General features: G+C 47.2%; 1 protein-coding gene across 1 annotated transcript in view; it reads left to right on the top strand.

The window, feature by feature from the left end:
• The first annotated feature begins 6,648 nt into the window (after window positions 1–6,648).
• LOC309523299 (androgen receptor-like) overlaps window positions 6,649–19,332 on the top strand; it is a 621,469-nt gene continuing 608,785 nt past the window's right edge. The window contains 3 exon segments of the mRNA XM_082207087.1: window positions 6,649–7,400; window positions 7,403–7,815; window positions 7,817–8,275. Coding sequence (XP_082063213.1) covers window positions 7,110–7,400; window positions 7,403–7,815; window positions 7,817–8,275 — 1,163 coding nt within the window. The 5' untranslated portion in view covers window positions 6,649–7,109.

The following is a 19,332-nucleotide window of genomic DNA, read 5'->3' as shown; positions in this document are numbered from 1 at the left end:
GTACTCCCAGTGAAGGCATCCCCTGAAGATGTTTGAACTGTAACTGTGTGTGTGTGCGTGAAAAGGGAAAAGGGCAGACAACTGGAGTTCTGACCCAGAAACTGAAAAGGTTGGATCTGTGTAGCTGAAAGGATTGGCCACAAGGCTTGAGAGCAACAGTTCAGTCTCAGTCAGTTTTATTGCACATAGCCAAAGGCTGCCGCAATGTACACAGAATTATTTGACAATTAAAAGAAAATATACTGAATTGGTAAAAAAAGACTTAAAACATTTATATTATTAAAACATTACATACTCTAAACAAAGCTATAAAAGTACCCCAATGTACAAATAAAAACATTAAACGATAAAATTCATAAGCTAAAATCATCACATGGTCACTAATGTTAAAAACAATATCAATTAATACAGTGTGCAATTTATACTCAGAGTTTGGTGACAAAGATAGAGCATAGCCTGAGGTAGATAGATGGGATCAAATAAATTCATCTCCTTTACAGTTGATGGCTACCTTGGCTATATAATTTGCTCTAATTTTCCTAGCAGCAGTTGCAAAAAGTGCTACCCGCCAGGTCACATACTTATCTGTGTCTGCAAGGAAATATAACATCATATCAAGGGGGTTCTGGCCAGGGGACCCTGTCATTATAGGTACTAAAAATCTTTTTCTTGCATCATTATATAACGGACAGTGCAAGATATAATGCATAAGGTCCTCTACTTCAGAACACGTTCGTTTTTTGGTATGCCTCTATGTCTCCCATCTCTATAAGCAGAGCTTATTGTATTTAGTCGTAGCTCTGTAAAAGCTTTTCGAAGCTGTGCAAAAGTCAATTCATTAAAATAAGATATGTCTTCATTGACCTCTCTAAGTTTAAAATACAATGGGGCGCATGTAGATGTGCACATAGAGTTTAGATCGTTTTTAGTTGCCACTGCCCTTATGATTCGTTTAAAAATATTTTTCTGTGAATATAAGGGGAGTTCTTTAATCTCAGTCACTGAGAGGTCATATTTGCCCATCAGTTGGGCAGCATGATGTACCCAGTTTTTAAAGGGTAATCCATTTGAGAGCTCAATCAGGCATTTCTTTGGTAGCCTAGTGTTGTCCATCTGTTGAACTCTAAACCAGTAACAGAGAATTCTTTTATCTATTTGGCTCTCTATGCTCAACATGCGAGTTTCCAACCTGACCATGGCAGATTGCACGTCTTTGGGTAAACCTAAAAGAACTCTTAAAAAATAATTCTGTGGGGGTTCCAGACCGGAGACCTTTGAGGTACCCCAAACCTCTGCACCATATAAAATCTGGGCCATTGTTTTTGCTTTATACACAGATAGAGCTGGGTTGACCAGATTTCCACCTTTACATGCAGCGAATTTCAGAATGGCTTTTGCTGATTTAAAGGCTTGCAATTTAATGTTGGATAGCTGTGTATTCCAAGATGCCGTTTCTGAATAAATCAATCCCAGATATGTAAACGTATTTACTTGGTTTATGATGTGTTCATCCAGGTGCCAAACATGCTTTTTAGAACGCTTCCCAAATACAATGACCTGCGTCTTATCATAGTTTATAGATAAAGCATTCCTCATGCGATATGAACTTAATTTTGCAAGCAGCCGTCTCAGGCCCACCTGGGTTCTAGATACAAGTACTAGGTCATCAGCATACATTAAAACTGAGAGTTTTTGGTCGAGAATTGTGACAGGGGCAAACTGTAGGCCCTCCAGTTCTTTAACCATGTCATTAATATAAAAATTGAACAGGAAAGGTGCCAAAATGCATCCCTGTTTGACTCCAGTAATGGTCTTAATTCTAGTGGTGAGATGGCCAGCCAGATCCACCTTTACTTGTATTGATGTGTCAGTATATAATGTTTTGATGAGAAATAATAGACGGAGGTCTATATTTGTCTTTTCCAATTTTTGCCACAATGCGTGTCTTGGGACCATATCAAAAGCTGACTTTAGATCGATAAAAGCAACATATAATTTTTGCTTCAAATTATGGATATATTTACATAGCAGAAAGTTCAGCACAAAGCACTGGTCCAATGTGGATTTCCCTCTTTGGAAACCTGCCTGGACTTCAGATATCACCTTATTTGTATCTGCCCATTCTTCTAGTCTCCCAAGAAGGAGCCTGGCATATAGTTTGGAGGCTACATCTAACAAACTAATGGGTCTATAATTGGCAGGGTTTTTCTTATCGCCCTTTTTATATATTGGGGCAATTATACTCAACTTCCACCCTTCAGGTATATGACCTGAGCTGTTAATGTATGAAAACAATTTTGCAAAAATGGGTGACCAGAAATCAGGTCTTATCTTATAGATCTCCATTGGGATCATGTCTTCTCCTGGAGCTTTATTAGCTAGTTGGCTTGCGATTAGCCTCTTAATCTGATTGGGCGTGACGTCTGGCCATTCTGGCAGTTCTGATAACTGAGTATAGTAAACTTGTGGGGGTAGGTCATGGCAGGGGCGATATATTTCTGTAAAATATGTCACCCAATCCTTTCCTTGGACAGATGCTTCTAATGAGTAGCCCAGCCCATTGGTGCCTTGGGCAACCAGATGCCAAAATTTCCGTGAGTCCTTCTGAAGTGCTGCATCTCCCAATTCTTTCCACTGTTGTTCATAATATATTTGTTTCTTGCTTTTAAGTAATAATTTATAGTTGTTTCGTAACTGGGCTACCTCAGCTTGTAGGGCAAGATTGTGCTTATCCTGTTTTAACTTCAATTTTCTAAGTACCCTAGCTAGGAATTTTTTATTATTCTGACATTCCTTATCAAACCAAGTCTGTCTCTTAAACTTTTTGTTTTTTATCACACTAGCTGTGGTCATCAGTGGGCGCATTCGCTTGATTATGTTCTCATAAAGTCCAATTACGTTTCCTGTTTCTAACAACATTTCCCCCTTTAATAGAGCAAATTCATGGGAATCCCGGATCTGAATCATTTTTTCTTGGACCTGTGCATTCCATTTTAACCTTCTATTACCAAGTATCAGATATTCTGTTTCATCCAATAATTTAGGAAAGGCAGGAGAAAAGAATAATGTCAGAGATAACTCAAGTGGAAAGTGGTCACTTTCAGCTCTGGGAATTATCCTGAAGGTATCTCGGTTAACTGGCACATTATTAGATGTTAGGATATAATCTATGGTGCTAGTAAATCCTCTGGGGGAGATAAAAGTAAAATAACCCTCTTGATCCCTTTGACCGTGCCCATTGCATAACAAAAGGTTATGCTTTATTATAAGTTCACAAAGATGTTTCCCAGCGCGATTAGGGATGGTGTCCATTGCTGCCCTCTGACAGATTTCAGGTTCGTCCTCCAAGTTTAGACCAGATAATATTGTATTTTGTGGGGAAACAAGGCCGATCCGGGCATTGAAGTCACCTCCCAAGATATGCCGAGGGTTAGGTGACAGAGAATCTATACTTTCGAGTAGTTGGTCAAGTTTATCCCAATATGATCTCAGTTCCCCACAAGACTTTACTGGAGGTATATACACGCATATGCAATAAGTATTTCTCAGGAGACTATCAGAAAGGGACAACACTAAAAAATTTGGAGTGGTCAATGAGGGACACTGTTGAATTGATACATTGAGAGAGGTTGACACCAGCACCGCCAGCCCCCCACTAGGCCTTCCATACTTTACAGTTTTAAGAGCTGGTTGAGTGTAACTTGTAAAACCCTGTAATTCAACCATAGTGCCCTCTTTTGCCCAGGTTTCTTGAAGAAAAATGATATCATGTGTTTGTAGATAAGAACAGAAATCACTGTCTTGGATCTTGTTCGTCCACCCTGTTACATTCCATGAGAGAAGTTTAATTGTTTTACAATGATTTACTCTTAGTCAATTGTTGGCCGATGTGCTCTCGGAATTTACCAGTTTTTGAGGCAACAGGTTATTGCTAATGCTAGTGGAATAATCCAGATGTTCGATTATTTCAGTCGTCGTACATAAAGTGCTCACATTTGTGATCACTGGGCCTTTTCTTTGCAAATTGTTTGCCAATGGGGATTTCTTGGGTGTATTTCCTGACTCCTCCTCTTCTAAATATCTCATCTTTGTCCAATACTCCGGTGGTTCTAGAGTTATCATTCTGTTGAGGCCATTGGATCTATTATCAATCTCTGCCTCCGGTTCTTTAATCTCTTTCAATGTCTGGCTCATAAGATCAAGCCTCTTGATAACTGTTTGTTGCTCTTCCTGAGGGAGATTCCTAAAGGAGCTGAGAAAATCCTCTTCCAAAGGATTTACAGAGTGCTCATATTCCTGAAGATAATTGTCTAGAGGAATCGGCTGTTCCTTTTGACTCACCTGGTTATTTTGATGTTGGGCATGATTCTGCGAATTCCACTCAGGCATGTCTGTTTCCTCCCCACCTGCTAAGTTTTTTTGTGATGTCATTACTTCCATTGGGGATCCAGGCTTTGGTTTTGTGAGCCCCTCTGAAGCACCAGTCCTCATCTTACGTAAGGGTGCAACAATAGAATTGCGAAATACCCGGGTTGGAAAAACTCCTCTGCTTGACAATCTGAATTTCAGCTTGTGAATCAGTGAGGGCAGTCTAGTAGAGGAAAAAGTTAACATAATTTTTTGGCTTTGATTTGTGGTACTCAAGAGTTCAGTCTTAACGAGGTCGATCTCTGTAAGTCCCATGCCAAGTAAGTCCGATAGGTGTCGTTTGGAACGCTGGGCACCTTTCCAGCTAGGAGTTTGATCTGGCTTTCCACAAATTGTCATGCAGATCTTTTTTGGTTGGAAGATTAAATGAGAAGAGTTTGTTTTAAGAGCCTCTGCACGTTCTATGTTGGGCTTAGGGGTCTGCTCTTGTTGTCGCCAATTTCCTTTGGTACGATGGTGTTCTGTTGATGCCTGCTTGTTATTAACTGATAAACTGTGGACCTCTTTGGATAACTGGGTTATTTGAGAGGCAATACCTCTAATTTGCTGGAAGATATGCTCAACCGTTCTTGCAATTAGAGTTAATTGGGTGCTCTCCCTGCTTGTTATTCCTTCCTCTCTGAGGAGCACAGGATCAGCTTGCCCCATTGCTGGATCCAGTTCCACGCTCTCACCTTGAATACTCTCCCCACACTCACAATCATCTTCAAGAGGAGAAAACCGGTTTTTTGTCGGGACTGTAAAAGCAGATTTGTTAAAAAAGTCCTCTATTTTAGATTGTTTGGGAACTGGTGAGGGAGCTACATCCTCTGGGTCCCTGTGGCATTTACTAGCAGGCATAGCGTCACCGTGGGGAGTAAACAAGGAGAGGTTTCCCCAACCAAAAAAGAGAGAAAAGAATAGAAAGTGCTCAGTTTGTTCAATTTAAGAGCTTCTCTGTGTGGAGGCTGCCAGGAGTTTCAGGAACAAGGTATAGAAGGGAGTTGGCGATTAATAGCTAGCAGCTGGCGGCCTGCCCAGGATGCTTCACAGAACGTGCCCAGGATGTCTCCCACAGCACTGACAAGAATGGGCTGCCAGAATCTCAGTAAGTTAAAAAGTAGAGAAGTAAAAAGGGAAAAAACTACTTCCCTGGGTGGCAGTCAATGCCAACTACAGTCCCGTTATCAGCGGAGCTCCGAAGCCTGCCTGCCAAGCCGACGCCATCTTGGACTCCTCAATCGAGAGCAACAGTTAATGCTCTCCTTGTTAAAGACACTGCAAAGTTTATGCCAGGACAAAAAGAAATGGTTTGCGTTTTCATGCAGTTTTTGACTCCCTTGTATTCCAAGAGCAAGTAATTTTGGGGGTTTATCAGTAAAAGCCTGATATTTGTTAAGTGGCAACTCAGAAGATTTTGTTAAGTGGAAAATCACAGGTGCAAGGTGAAAATAGAAGCCACATCTTCAAAATCTTGACTTCACTAATGAAAGTTTTTGTTTTGTTTTTGGAACAGCAAGCGCAAATTTAATGAATTGGACTCTGACACAAAAGTTGTGTCCACTTGACCATGGACAAAGGGGAAAAGATAGATTTAATTCTTTTGAGATAATGTTTTAGAAATAAAGCCTGGTTTTACCTACTCTCGTTGCTCCTGACTCTATTCCTTGATAGGAAATTGGGCTCTGCCTATCCAGGGAACGAACAAAGGACACATTTTTGCAACAACCCAGGGCAAAAAAACCCGGCTGGCTTCCGCCGCTTACCGGCTCCCGTAGCTACGGCTCTGCAGCGAAGCCGAGCGCGAGCGCGCGCGGTGTGGCCAGCCCAGGGAAGCCACTTCTCCTGTTCATATCCCACAAACCGCGACTTGTTGCCGATCTCTACGCCTCGGATCCAGGGGATCTCCTCGGCCGCTGAGCCGATTGGGCGGCCAGTCTAGCCTCTCCCAGTGGCGTAGCGTGGGGGGTGCAGGGGGGGCCGGCCGCACCGGGCGCAACATCTGGGGGTTAGGGTTAGGGGGCGCAAATCCACGGGTTAGGGGGCGCAAATTACTTGCCTTGCCCCGGGTGCTGACAACCCACGCTACGCCACTGGCCTCTCCTCCCCGGCCTTCTGACTCACAAGCCTCCCTCCGGTTCGCCAACGTCCGCCTCTGTCTACGCCCTCCCTGCGCGCTCGAGTTCATTTTCTTCGGGTGGTTCGTCTGCCTTGCCTCCAAAGCGTCAGTCCGTCCGTTGTCTCTCTCCCGATTGTAATTTCAGCTCACCCCTGCAAGAGGCGTCAGTTTACAACAGCAGCAGCAGCAGCAACTGCCAACGACTGCGTCTTTGCTCCGGCTGGGAAGGTTGAAAAAACAAAAAAGAACCCCCCACCACCAGCGGAGTAGAGCCTTGACTTCTACTTTTCCAGAGGCAGGGGACGTCGGATCTGATAGGCCAGGGTCGACCGGCTCTTCTCTCGCATACCATTGACACTACACCTGCTCCAACTTAGGAGCGCCTCGCGTGCGCCCCACGATCCAAGGGTGGCCCTGCGGCTACTGGTCTCCGTCGGAAGCTAGTAGAAGAGCCTGGTTCTCTCAGCTGACATCCCGCCCAGTCGAGGAGTCTCCAGGACCTGCCCCGGGCCAAAGAGAAGTAGCACAGCAGGCTGACCCCCACCGCCCTGCCCTCCAGCGACATCAGCATCCAGGAGAGATCATGGACGTGCCCGTCAGTCTGGGCAGGGTCAATCCTCGGCCGCCAGCGAAGGCTTTTCGGAGCGCCTTCCAGAACCTGTTTAAGAATGTCCGCGAAGTGTTTCAGAGCCCCGGATCCCTGCGAGAGGAGGCTGGCCCCAACCACCAGGCGTCGGCGTCCGCGACGGAAGGGTCGTCTTCCTCGGGGTCCCGCTTGCAAGAGCTCAGCGCCTACCAGCAAGACTCGGGTTCGCCCTCTTACCTGCTGCTAGAAGAGCAGTCCCAGGTGAGCAAAACGCTGCAGTCCCCCGATGGGGGGAGGCGTCCTTGTCCTCGCCCTCGTCGTCTGCTCCGTATTCTCTGGCCCTGCTGGGAGGCTTCTCTTTCCAGAGTCGTCCCGGGGACTTCAAAGACATTCTGGGCAACAGCAGTCTTCAGCAAAAAGCAGAAGGAGGCGAGCCTCGCGGAAGAAGTGAGGAAGCCCCTTCCGACAAAACTGACTACCTGGGCGTGAGTGCCAAGGAGCTGCGCAAAGCCGTCTCCACCTCCATGGGCTTGGCGGTGGAAGCGCTCGATGCGCCCGGCGTCGGCGAAATGGCGGCGACCCACGGCGACAGCATGTTCGCTGGCGCGCACCCTCGGCCCCTGACACTGGACAGCTGCAAGATCGTGGAAGCCAAGAAGGGAGGCGCTGGTGGTGGCGAGGGCGTGCTGGCCATGGACATGCCGCCCAAGCCTCTACAAGTGCTCTCTGGAGCTGGAGGAGCCGTTGGGGACCTTCCCGAACCGCGACTACTACAACTTTCAGCTGGCCCTAGCCTCCCATGGGGGGTGCATCAAGCTAGAGAGCCCCTTGGAGTACGCACCCGGCAGTGCTGCTTGGGAGCCGCAGTGTCGGCGTGCTGGAGACGTGCCTGCTGCCTTGGCGCTCCACTATGCTGGCCCTCCCGGCCAGAGACGGCACCACTTCTTCACCGAGGAAGGGCAACTCTATGAAGGTGGCCCCCCCGCCTATTTTGGCTATGCCAGGAGCCAGGGCCCATTGGAACAAGAGGGTGCCACGCTCCAACCATCCAATGTGTTGTACCCCGGGGTGGGCAGGATGCCCTTTGCCCCTGCCGCTGACTGCATCAAGACGGAGCTCCCTCCGTGGATGGAGAGCTACACAGGGGCCTACGGAGACATGAGGTAAAGGGCTAACATGCAAAGACCGTCCTCGCCAAAGGCTGGTAGGGTTTTGCAAAACTCTTGTAGATGAGTTGGAGGGGAAAGATCCCAGGCTTTCAAAAAGAAGGGGGAGGCTTGCAACCAGTATTTTTTAGCCTGAGTTTTATTTTAGGTTGGTTGGGTGTGTGTGGATTGCATGAACTCTTGAGCACATCTCCTGCAATTTGCTTGGGTGTGAATTGGTGCAGGCCAGGGGTCCAAAGAAAGGCTTCAATCTAAGGGTAGCTCTTTCAAGGCCCACCCTGCTTTGGAGCTATTGACAGGTATAGACCATCAGGTTTGCAGCCTACCTGCTGAGCTTGTCAATCGGGTGTAGAAAAACCACATTTTAAAAAACCCACATCAGTTTTATTGGGGTAAATTGTCAGTTTGTTCAGTCCTGATGATGATGCATCTTTTGTTAGACTGACTCTGAACATCAGGATTTCAGGGGAATTTTTTGAAGTGTTGATTTCATGGGCTATAGTGACTTTTTGGATTCCTAATACAGTTGGATTCCTCTGCCTGAACGTAGCATTCTGGTAGAGTTCACTGCCGTTGCTTCTCTCATGACTCGTTTGGGAAGGTGCTTGTGCCAGAATTTCCATACTCTGAACCTACCTAGGACTTTGAAACGTTGGCACAGAGAGAACCCCTTTGTGTGTAGGCATGAATCTCATATTGGGCTGCTTTTGGTTTGAAGACTTCAGCTGCCCACCATTTTGTCCTGCCTTCTAGAAATGCAGCTCAGTGATAAAAGCACAGCTGTCATGCTGCCCTGTGCTCTGGCCTGCAACTCCTTCTCCCTTGCCCCAGTCCTCATTTTCATGGAAGGGTCACTGTCCATAAGTAGCCTTAAACTATTGGTGAGTAATGCAAATGGTACCTGTGTGGTGCTTGCAAGCATCTTAGGCAATGCATTGGTGTTGACCCATAGAAACTTTAGAGTCAGGGGAAAAGGGGTTGGGTCTCCCGGATCAAAAGTTGATTCATGTGTGAATCCAACTGTATTATGCCTAAACCACCCTTCTATTTGGGCCATTTTGTACACACAGCAAGAATCGGTTCCGTCCAGGACAAAGTGGAAATAGGTCAGAATGGAAGATTTTGCATGCCTAATACCTGGAACTGTGACTGTAACATTTCAGTTGCTTCCCAAGAAATTGTTTTTGACTTGGGTTGGACTTTTAGGGAGCAAAGTATTTAAATTCCCATCAGAATCTCATCCTTGAATTCAACGTATCAATTTTGCACACACCCACACCCATGGGAAACATTTTGGGAGCTTCAGATATAGAAATTTCATAGATTGGGGATGAGAATTAAGCTAGGCTTCCCAAGTGTTTTTTATTTTTTATTTTAAATAATATACTTTCTAAGCACAGTAGTTGACTACCCTTTCCCTTCCTAATAGTTTTTTGGGGCCATATCCAACCCTCTGTGGAATCTAATGGAAAGGCTTCCAATTGACGTCAACGGAGCTGGATTAGACCTTTACATTTGCAACTCGTGGCCCCGTTGCAATTTTAAAGCATTACAGTCTGAGCTGTTAAATAATATTTATTTCTCACATTATTGTTGGATGGTAAAACCCACTTGCCTCAAAACAGAACAGCTGAATCTTGCTTGTGCAGATGGCTGGCCTAATGGATTGCTTACGGGCAAGTATAGAAAAGCTTGTTTTCATTTTACGGGAAACTGGACTGCAGCTCCATTGGACAGATGGTGATGTCTCCTCTCCCTCTCCACCCCAGTCATAAGGCCTGCAGTCAGAACTTTGGTGGTGGTGAGTGACATAGATCTACCCAATAAAGCAAAATAACTAAATGCAACTACAATAAGAAGTTACTGTATTTTTAAAACAACATTAATGAGGTTTTTAAAAATTATGTGACAGCTGCTCAATAAGCTATTCATGATCCCTGTGTCTTTTCCTGTAATGCTGCAAATTGGGAACAGGTTTATTTTTTACTGAGCAATTTGATAGAAGACTGTCAGCTTGTCCCCTCCCTACTTATCATAAAAAACAGACTAGAGTCACCTTTCCACCATTTTTTAGTCCCATTCATTTCAATGGGTGAATCAAGAAAGTGCTGAAATTATTTCCCATTAAAACAAAATGCAATTTAAAAGTGTTTAATTGTAGTCTCTTAGCAGACCCTACAATTCCATGATGGGTCTATTATTTGTTAGCTATGATTCCTGCATTGCAGGGGATTGGACTAGATGACCCTTGGGTCCCTTCCAGCTCAATAATGCTATGCTATGAGACCCTGGGGCTATTTAGCTTGGTTGCAAATCTCTTTGATTGTGGTGTCTTTGAGAGTTCTCCAACCTCACTTTATGTCCAGAGCCAGGAAGGTTTGGGTGTGTGTGGCCCAACTAAACTATATATTTAAAGTGTCATCATGCCATTGTAACCAGCCATGGCTTACTCCAAAACATCCAGGGGATTGTAGTTTGTTAAGGGTCCTGAGAGGTGTTAGGGAACACCCCCCCCCATTCCTCTCCCGGGGCTGCAATTCCAAAAGTGATTTAACACTTAACATATTTGACTGGTTGGCCAGTTCCTGAGCAGGGACAGCCTGGCCACTGTAGTCCATGTGTTGGTAACATTAAAGCTGGATTACTGCAGTGAGCTCTATGTGGGGCTGCCCTTGGGCCTGGTTTGGAAGTTCCAGCTGGGGTAAGAATGCTGTGGCCAGATTGCTGATGGGAACTTCTGGCTGAGGACACCATTTTTAGAACAGCTGCACTGGCTTCCCGTCTCCTACCGATACAGGCTCAAGGTCCTTGTATTAAGTTACAAAGACCTGAGCATCTTAGGCCCAGGGTACCTCAGGGTTCAACTGAACCCTCACACCCCAGCTTGAGATCATTTGCAGGAGCATTGCAGGTCATTCTCTGAGTTGATGAGGCTCATTTGACAGGTACCTAGTACCAACCGATCAGCTTGACATCTAGAACAGATCATTAAACAGTTTGTTTGTGAGTACTTAGAAAAGGATGCTGTGATTACTAAGATCCGCCATGGGAGTCTCAAAAACAAGTCATGCCAGACAAATCACATTTCTTTTTTTGGTAGAGTTACAGGCTTGGTGTATCGGGAAAGCTGTGGACATAGTGTAGCTTGTCCTCCATGACATTCTTGCAGAGAAATTGTTAAAATTGTTAACAAAATGTGGGCTAGACGAAGTAACTGTTAGGTGGATTTGTAGCTGGCTGACTGACCGAACCGAGAGAGTGCTCATTAATGGTTCCTTGTTATCCTGGGGGGAAAGTGACAAGTGGGGTGCTGGACCTCCCTCTGCAAGTCTCATCCTCCTGCATCTTTAAACACAGCAGCTGAAACATGGATATCAGAAAGGATTGGTGGTTTTCTGGTAGGAATGTAAATTGGTGCAAGATTATTGGTATTTAATTTTGGCAGAAATGATAAATACTGTATTACTGAAGAAACTATTGTTTGTTGTCCAAAACTACGGTAATGTTATTGAATATTTTTGATGATACAATTGTAGCTGTTGTTGGTGTATTGCCAAAAGGAACTTGTAACGAGCCTCAAAGCACAGCCTTGAACAGTTGCTTAGCAACACTAATTCTCCCCAGCAACAGGTGTCCTTATCAGGGCATGCAGTGTGGTGAGGCCGTCAGTGTCTGTGTGAGTCAGTGTGGCTGCCTGAGGAACTCTGCTGAGACAAAGAAAAGGAACCCCAAGAGTTGGCGCTCACATACTAACAGATATATTGTCCAAAGAACTGGTCTCATATATGATCTTGGCAGCACAAGTAGTAATTGCAAGTCAGTGGAAACATAGGGGTACCTAGACTCCCTTGTGCCCTTGGCAAGGAGCTGTATTGGCACATACACCCCCTCCAATCCCTTGAGTCTTTGTAAGGAGCTGCATTGGCGCTTCTGAAGGCCAGAGAGACCATGGACCAGAAACTCAAAAGGTTTGCTTTTCACTCCCTTTTGTGCTCCCCTAGTGACTTCCTCCATGGCCATTGGGTTGGGTCTGCTCTCCTCCATCTCCAGCCCTCTTCCTCCGTTGGTCCATTTGTCTCCCTCCCTCCCTCTGCTTGCTTGCTGCTTTCCCTTTTGCCTCCTTGCTCCCCTTTCCCCCCTCCTGTAACTCTAACCTGCTCTCTTCATCTTTCATCCATTTTTTCCTGAGACAGATGAATCCCAACAGGAACTGCGAAGTGTGCAGAAGATGACAACCAAAACCACCCAAGCATTTGAAGAAGCTCCTATTATTGTAGGCTGCTGTTGTTCTGCCGGTGAGTCTTGGGGAGGACCACTCGCCCTGCAAGCCCATTCTCCACCTTGGGCCTGGGGGCGGGCCCCATACTCCACCTCAGCATATAAGGCTCCAAGGAGGCCTCGGGACATTGCTGCTGCCGCTTTGCCGGTGAGTCTTGGGGAGGACCACTCGCCCTGCAAGCCCATTTTCCACCTGGGCCTGGGGGTGGCCCCCATACTCACCACCGCCACAACTTTAAGGACACTGGTGCTGCGGCAGCAAATGTTTAAACGTTTTATATATTTTAAAGTGTTTTAAAAGTGTTTTTACTTTTTACTTTATTGTACCACCATAAACGGTGGTTTTTTATCCATGTATTTTTATTTTATTTTGTTTTGTTTTATTTTGGGTTGGGGTGGGGATTGGTTTTGTTTTGGTGTAATTGTTTTTTGTTTGCTTGTTTGCTTTTATATTTTGTAAATGGAGGCGAGTATGAGGCTTGGGATTCCTACTGTGGAGGGGCGAGAGAGGTATGGCGGTGGGGGCAGATGTCATAGGCGAAGGGGATCGAGATACGGATATGCTCGTACCCCTTCCAATCTGCGCCCCATCCCGAGAGACGAGGGTAGGGTGAGCAAGGATTACTCACCTCCGTCACTGGTGTTGTGTAATGCCAGGGCTATAGGCAACAAAACCGCCACCCTGCGAGATTTCATCATCTCGCAGGGGGTCGACCTGGCTTGTGTGACGGAGACCTGGGTGCGCGAAGGGGATACTGTTACCTTACGAGAGATGGCGCCCCTGGGTTTTTCCGTCCTCCACCAGTCACGGACTGTGGGCCGGGGGGGAGGGGTGGCATTATTAATCCGGGAAGATTGTTCTTTCAGGGCTCTACCACCGCCATCGATCCCCGGCATTGAATGTGTTGGCCTAGTGTGGGGCTCTGAGGTGAGCTTGGCTGTCTGGCTGGTGTACCGGCCACCTAGCGCACCAGCAGCCACCCTGTCAGGCCTGCTGGAGGCGGTGGCCGGCTGGGCCTTGGAGTTCCCTAACCTATTGGTATTGGGGGACTTCAACATCCATGCCGATGCCACTCCCTCCTCACAGGCTCTGGACCTGGTGTCTTCCATGGCGACACTAGGGCTCTCCCAGTTTGTTTCGGGCCCCACACATCAAGCAGGCCACATGCTGGATTTGATCTTTGGCGTCGGTATAGATGTGATCATGTTTCCTTCAATGAAGGTGCCATGGTCTGATCACTATGCTCTGAAAGCCAGGATTGACGTTCCACCCCCACCCTGCTTAGGTGGTGAGCCGATTTGGGCTCGCCCGCGGAGGCTGATGGACCCTGATAGATTCCGTCAAGCCTTGCGGGACCTTTCTCCCCCTGGCGACTCATTGACTGAGCTTGTTGAGGGCTGGAATACCCAGCTCCTGGCAGCCATCGATGAGATCGCACCTAAGCGCCCTCTGCGACCCCGCAGAAACCGGGCTCCCTGGTTTACTGAGGAGCTCCGGAAAATGAAGCGGGACCTCAGACGGCTAGAGCGAGTATGGCGGGGTGCCCGTGACGGAGCCTCAAGAACATCTTATAGGGTTTTTATGAAAACCTACGAGATGGCAGTGAAGGCCGCTAAGAAGTCCTACTTCTCGGCCTCCATTGCATCCGCTAGCTCTCGCCCGGCACAATTATTTAGTATAATTCGGTCTTTAACGTCCCTCGAAGGACAGCCAAATTTAAATAACAATTCGACACACAGCTGTGAGGCATTTGCGAGCTTTTTTGCGGAGAAGGTCCTGTTGCTCCGCCATGACCTCCCTGCCAATTTGGATACAATAAAGGAACTGGAGGCCCCTCGACTGTCCTCGGGTCCAGTATTGGACCACTTTGACCGGATATCCCCAGCCGATGTGGACAGACTCCTCCGAGCTGGAAAGCCCACCACTTGTCCTCTCGACCCGTGCCCGTCTTGGCTGATTAGAGCGTGTCCAGACGAGGTGCGGGCCCCCCTGGGGGATATCATCAATTTGTCCCTTGGCACCGGGACATTCCCAGGGGAACTGAAAGAGGCAGTGGTGCGTCCGCTCTTAAAGAAAACATCATTAGATCCCTTAGATCTATCCAATTACCGCCCAGTTTCAAATCTTCCATTCCTGGGTAAGGTGATTGAGAGAGCGGTTGCTGAACAGCTTGGTAGGTTTCTGGATGAAACATCGGCTCTGGATCCATTCCAGTCCGGCTTCCGCGCTGGTCATGGGACCGAGACGGCTCTGGTCGCCCTAACAGATGATCTCCGCAGGCAGCTGGATCGAGGCGGGTCGGGACTGCTGATTCTTCTAGACCTGTCAGCAGCCTTCGACATGGTCGATCACGAACTCTTGGACCACCGCCTTGCCGACGTGGGGATCCAGGGCACAGTCCTTCAATGGCTGCGCTCGTTTCTCTCTGGTCGGGGACAGAGGGTGGTGCTTGGGGGGGAACTGTCATCCCGCCACTCCTTGGTGTGTGGAGTGCCCCAGGGTGCGATACTCTCCCCGATGCTTTTTAACATCTTTATGCGCCCCCTCGCCCAGCTTGTCCGGAGTTTTGGGCTGGGCTGCCATCAGTATGCTGATGACACCCAACTCTATCTGTTGATGGATGGCCATCCTGACTCGGCCCCAGACACACTGACCAGATGCTTGGAAGCTGTGGCTGGATGGTTACGTGGGAGCCGGTTGAAGTTAAATCCTTCGAAGACAGAGGTCCTCTGGCTGGGACAGGACAATATGGGATTGAGGGGGCAACTCCCATCTCTTGCGGGGGTGCAATTAGTGCCGGCACCGTCCGTTAAGAGTTTGGGTGTAATCTTCGATACCTCCCTCTCCATGGAGGCGCAGATTGCAGCTATAACAAAGGCGACATTTTTTCATCTCCGCCAAGCTAAGCAGTTGGCTCCTTACCTCTCTCGCCCTGACCTAGCCACTGTGATCCACGCGACGGTCACCTCCAGACTGGATTATTGTAACTCGCTCTACGTGGGGCTGCCCCTGAGACTGACCCAGAAACTCCAGCGGGTGCAGAATGCCGCAGCGAGACTCCTTACGGGGTCTTCGCTGCGGGATCACATTCATCCGGTGCTATACCAGCTGCACTGGCTCCCAGTGGAGTACAGGATCAGGTTTAAGGTGCTGGTTTTAACCTTCAAAGCCCTATACGGCTTAGGACCCTCGTATCTACGGGACCGCCTCTCCTGGTATGCCCCACAGAGGAACTTACGGTCCTCAAATAAAAATATCTTGAAGGTCCCAGGCCACAGAGAGGTTAGGCTGGCCTCAACTAGAGCCAGGGCTTTTTCGGCTGCGGCTCCAACCTGGTGGAACGCTCTGTCACAAGAGACAAGGGCCCTGCAGGACTTGACATCTTTCCGCAGGGCCTGCAAGACAGAGCTGTTCCACCAGGCCTTTGGTCAGGGCGCAGCCTGACTCCCTCCTTTGGCAATCTTTACAATACTTTAGTTTATGGTTGCCATCAATTTTGATTTTAATTAATTCTTATGATGTTTTTATAATGTTGCACTATTTTAGTGTTGTTAGCTGCCCTGAGCCCGGCTTTGGCTGGGGAGGGCGGGATATAAATAAAATTTATTATTATTATTATTATTATTATTATTATTATTATTATTATTATTACTATGGGAGGAAAAGCAAAGTGTTTGGGGCTTTATAGTTTAGGGAGAAGCACAAGAGCCTGACTGCTGGATCAGGCCAATGGCCTATCTAGTAGGGTGGTTCATAATTTTTTTTTTAAAAAAAATGCCTGCTCCAAAGGTCTTATCTTACTACACTAGGGATTATATAGCTATATCTGAAATTTCATGCATACCAGTTAATATCTTGACCCTGCTCCACTGAATTGAAGTTTCATCCTTCACGACATAGGAAAACGGCCAAGTAAACAGCTATATTCATGGAGGAGGGTCAATCAGAAGGTTGGTGGTTTGAATCCCTGCGATGGAGTGAGCTCCCGTTGCTCTGTCCCAGCTCCTGCCCTAGCAGTTCAAAAGCACTCCAGTTCAAGTAGATAAATACGTACCGCTTGGGCCGGAAGATAAACGGCGTTTCCATGTGCTCTGGTTTCTGTTACAGTGGTACCTCAGGTTAAGTACTTAATTCGTTCCGAAGGTCCGTACTTAACCTGAAACTGTTCTTAACCTGAAGCACCACTTTAGCTAATGGGGCCTCCTGCTGCTGCCGCGCTGCCGGAGCATGATTTCTGTTCTCATCCTGAAGCAAAGTTCTTAACCTGAAGACTATTTCTGGGTTAACGGAGTCTGTAACCTGAAGCGTATGTAACCCGAGGTACCACTGTACAGTGTTCCGTTGCGCCAGAAGTGGTTTAGTCCTGCTGGCCACATGACCTGGAAAGCTGTCTGTGGACAAGCGCCGTTTCCCTCGGCCTGAAAGCGAGATGAGCGCCGCAACCCCATAGTCACCTTTGACTGGACTTAACCGTCCAGGGGTCCTTTACCTTAGTCCTTAGTTATTTGTGTGTCTCCCCCCACCCCCTTCTCCAGCCTCAAGGGCTTTTATCTTGTTTATCAGCTGATTTTGTATTTTAGAGGGAGGTGGTCTTCAGACTAAGCAGAAAAGCTTTCTAAGTCCATCTTTTCCAGGCAGGACATAATTACTGTAGCTCACAGTATCCTTAGTCACAATATATTAATTACATGAATACATTTGTGACTCATTTCCTCTGAAACTTCTCAGAGAAATTTAACAGCAAAAAATAAATAAAAAACACTTCAATATACGTATGAAAACGATTTCGAATCCGAAACAGACACCGATTGGATTTTTTAAAAAATCCACTTTAAGAGCCTGTTGAAAACAAGGATTCAGCAGGCAACAATTGGATAATGAACATGACACAGGCCTGATATGTAACAGGAGGGAGCAATGCCATAATGTGGGTTGCCGGTGCTCAGGGTGGGGCAAATGTTGCGCCCCCTTGGTGGATTGGGCAACCGGGGTGGGGGCATGTGCAGAGCCCACGAGGCACATGGCTGCCAGCACTGCTGCTAATGGTGGTGGCAGCTGCATGCCTTTTTGGCTTGGTGGTTTTGCCACCTCCCAGCTCAGCCAGCCCAGGGGCATGGCATGGTCAGACATCCCTTTGCTGGCCACAAGGAGAAGGAGGCACCACTCCTGTCCTGAAGGCCCCTGCCCAGGTGCAGCTTGCCTCCCTATGGTTCCGGAAGGCAGCAGGAGCTCAGCCACACAAGGGAGCCTGTTGTGGGGTACAGCCTCTCAGAATTTTGTGCCCAGGGCCACCGCCTCTCTGCCCCCCCCCCGCTATGCCACTGGAAGGGAGATCCAAAGGTATGTGCCTTCACATTCAAGCCCTGATTCCTACAACATATGAAATGGACTTCCTGATATAGTGGCATCTGCAGGAGACCCTTGTAGAAACAATTGATTACCTCACCCCCAAAATGATATTGTGGAGCTGGGAAAGGTTCAGAAAAGGGCAACCAAAATTATCAAGGGGATGGTGCAATTCCCCTATGAAGAAAGGCTGGAGCATTTGGGACTTTTTAGTTTAGAGGAAAGATGAATAAGACACAGTATGATAGACGTTTATGAAATTATCCATGGCCTGGAGAAGGTGGATGGAGAAGAGCTTTTGTGCTCAAATCCTGCTTGCTGGTTCCCTTTGGATCATCTGGTTGGCCACTGTGAACACAGGATGCTGAACTGGATGGGCCATTGGCCTGATCCAGCAGGGCTTTTCTTAGGTTCACATGTTCTCTCTCTCTCTCTCTCTCTCTCTCTCTCTCTCTCTCTCTCTCTCTCACACACACACACACACACACACACACACACACACACACACGGAATGCATGAAGCAGGATTGTGGTACATAGTGCCAGTATACCAGGTTGCCACACTTCGTGAGGCAGGTGCACACTTTCAGCTGAACCCATGAACATTCAAACCATGGGTGGGATCACAGCAGCGACATCCCCACCTGCATCAGCTCCAACAGCTTAGTTCTTGACCTTCTTGCATTGAGCAAGGCTGCACTGCAAGGTTTCCTGCTCAAATTTGCTTGAACCCTAGTCGGATCCGCTGTGCAATCAGGGCTCCCACTTATGTTTGAGCAAACACAAGTGAAAGACCCTTGCAGACCTTTCCCTCACCCCCATTAACATAATAATAATAATAATAATAATAATAATAATAATAATAATAATAATAATACAGTGGCACCTGCGCTCACGTTACCCTTGGGTAACGTAAATTTCGGGTTGCGAAAGCAGCAAACCCAGAAGTGTTTTGCCGCATGCACATGTGCAGAAGTGGTCCCTCCAGTTGCGGAGACATTGGGATCCGACCAGAGCTCTGGAACGGATCCTGCCCGCAACCGGAGGTTACCTTCGTTGAGGTAAAAAACTCAATCTGGGAGGACAGTTATTTATGCTTCTTGAAACACTTGCTGAGTTTTGAACTTCCCTGTTCCACTTCTAGGATCAAGTAACCATGTTCAGTAACACTGGGAACCCAATAAATAATTTGGATTTATTATCACATTAGTTTAAATGGGAAGATGTGGGAAACCCAGGACGACATCTTGGATCAACCTTGAAACTCAGAGTAGAACTAAATGTCACTGAAATGTCTTATTCGTCCTGTTTTCCCCCCTCTAGATTTTATTGCTGAGCTTTTTTGATAACCGTTTTCTATTTTCATGTTAGCTGCCGTGGTAGGGTTAAAAAGTATTTTAACTAACTAGGGGTGTGTGGGGAAACTGTGG

The sequence above is a fragment of the Podarcis vaucheri genome (assembly GCF_965113315.1).
Source record: "Podarcis vaucheri genome assembly, chromosome: W".
Classification (NCBI taxonomy): domain Eukaryota; kingdom Metazoa; phylum Chordata; class Lepidosauria; order Squamata; family Lacertidae; genus Podarcis; species Podarcis vaucheri.
The sequence above is the reverse complement of the archived record's forward strand: the minus strand, read 5'-3'. Positions and strand labels throughout refer to the sequence as shown.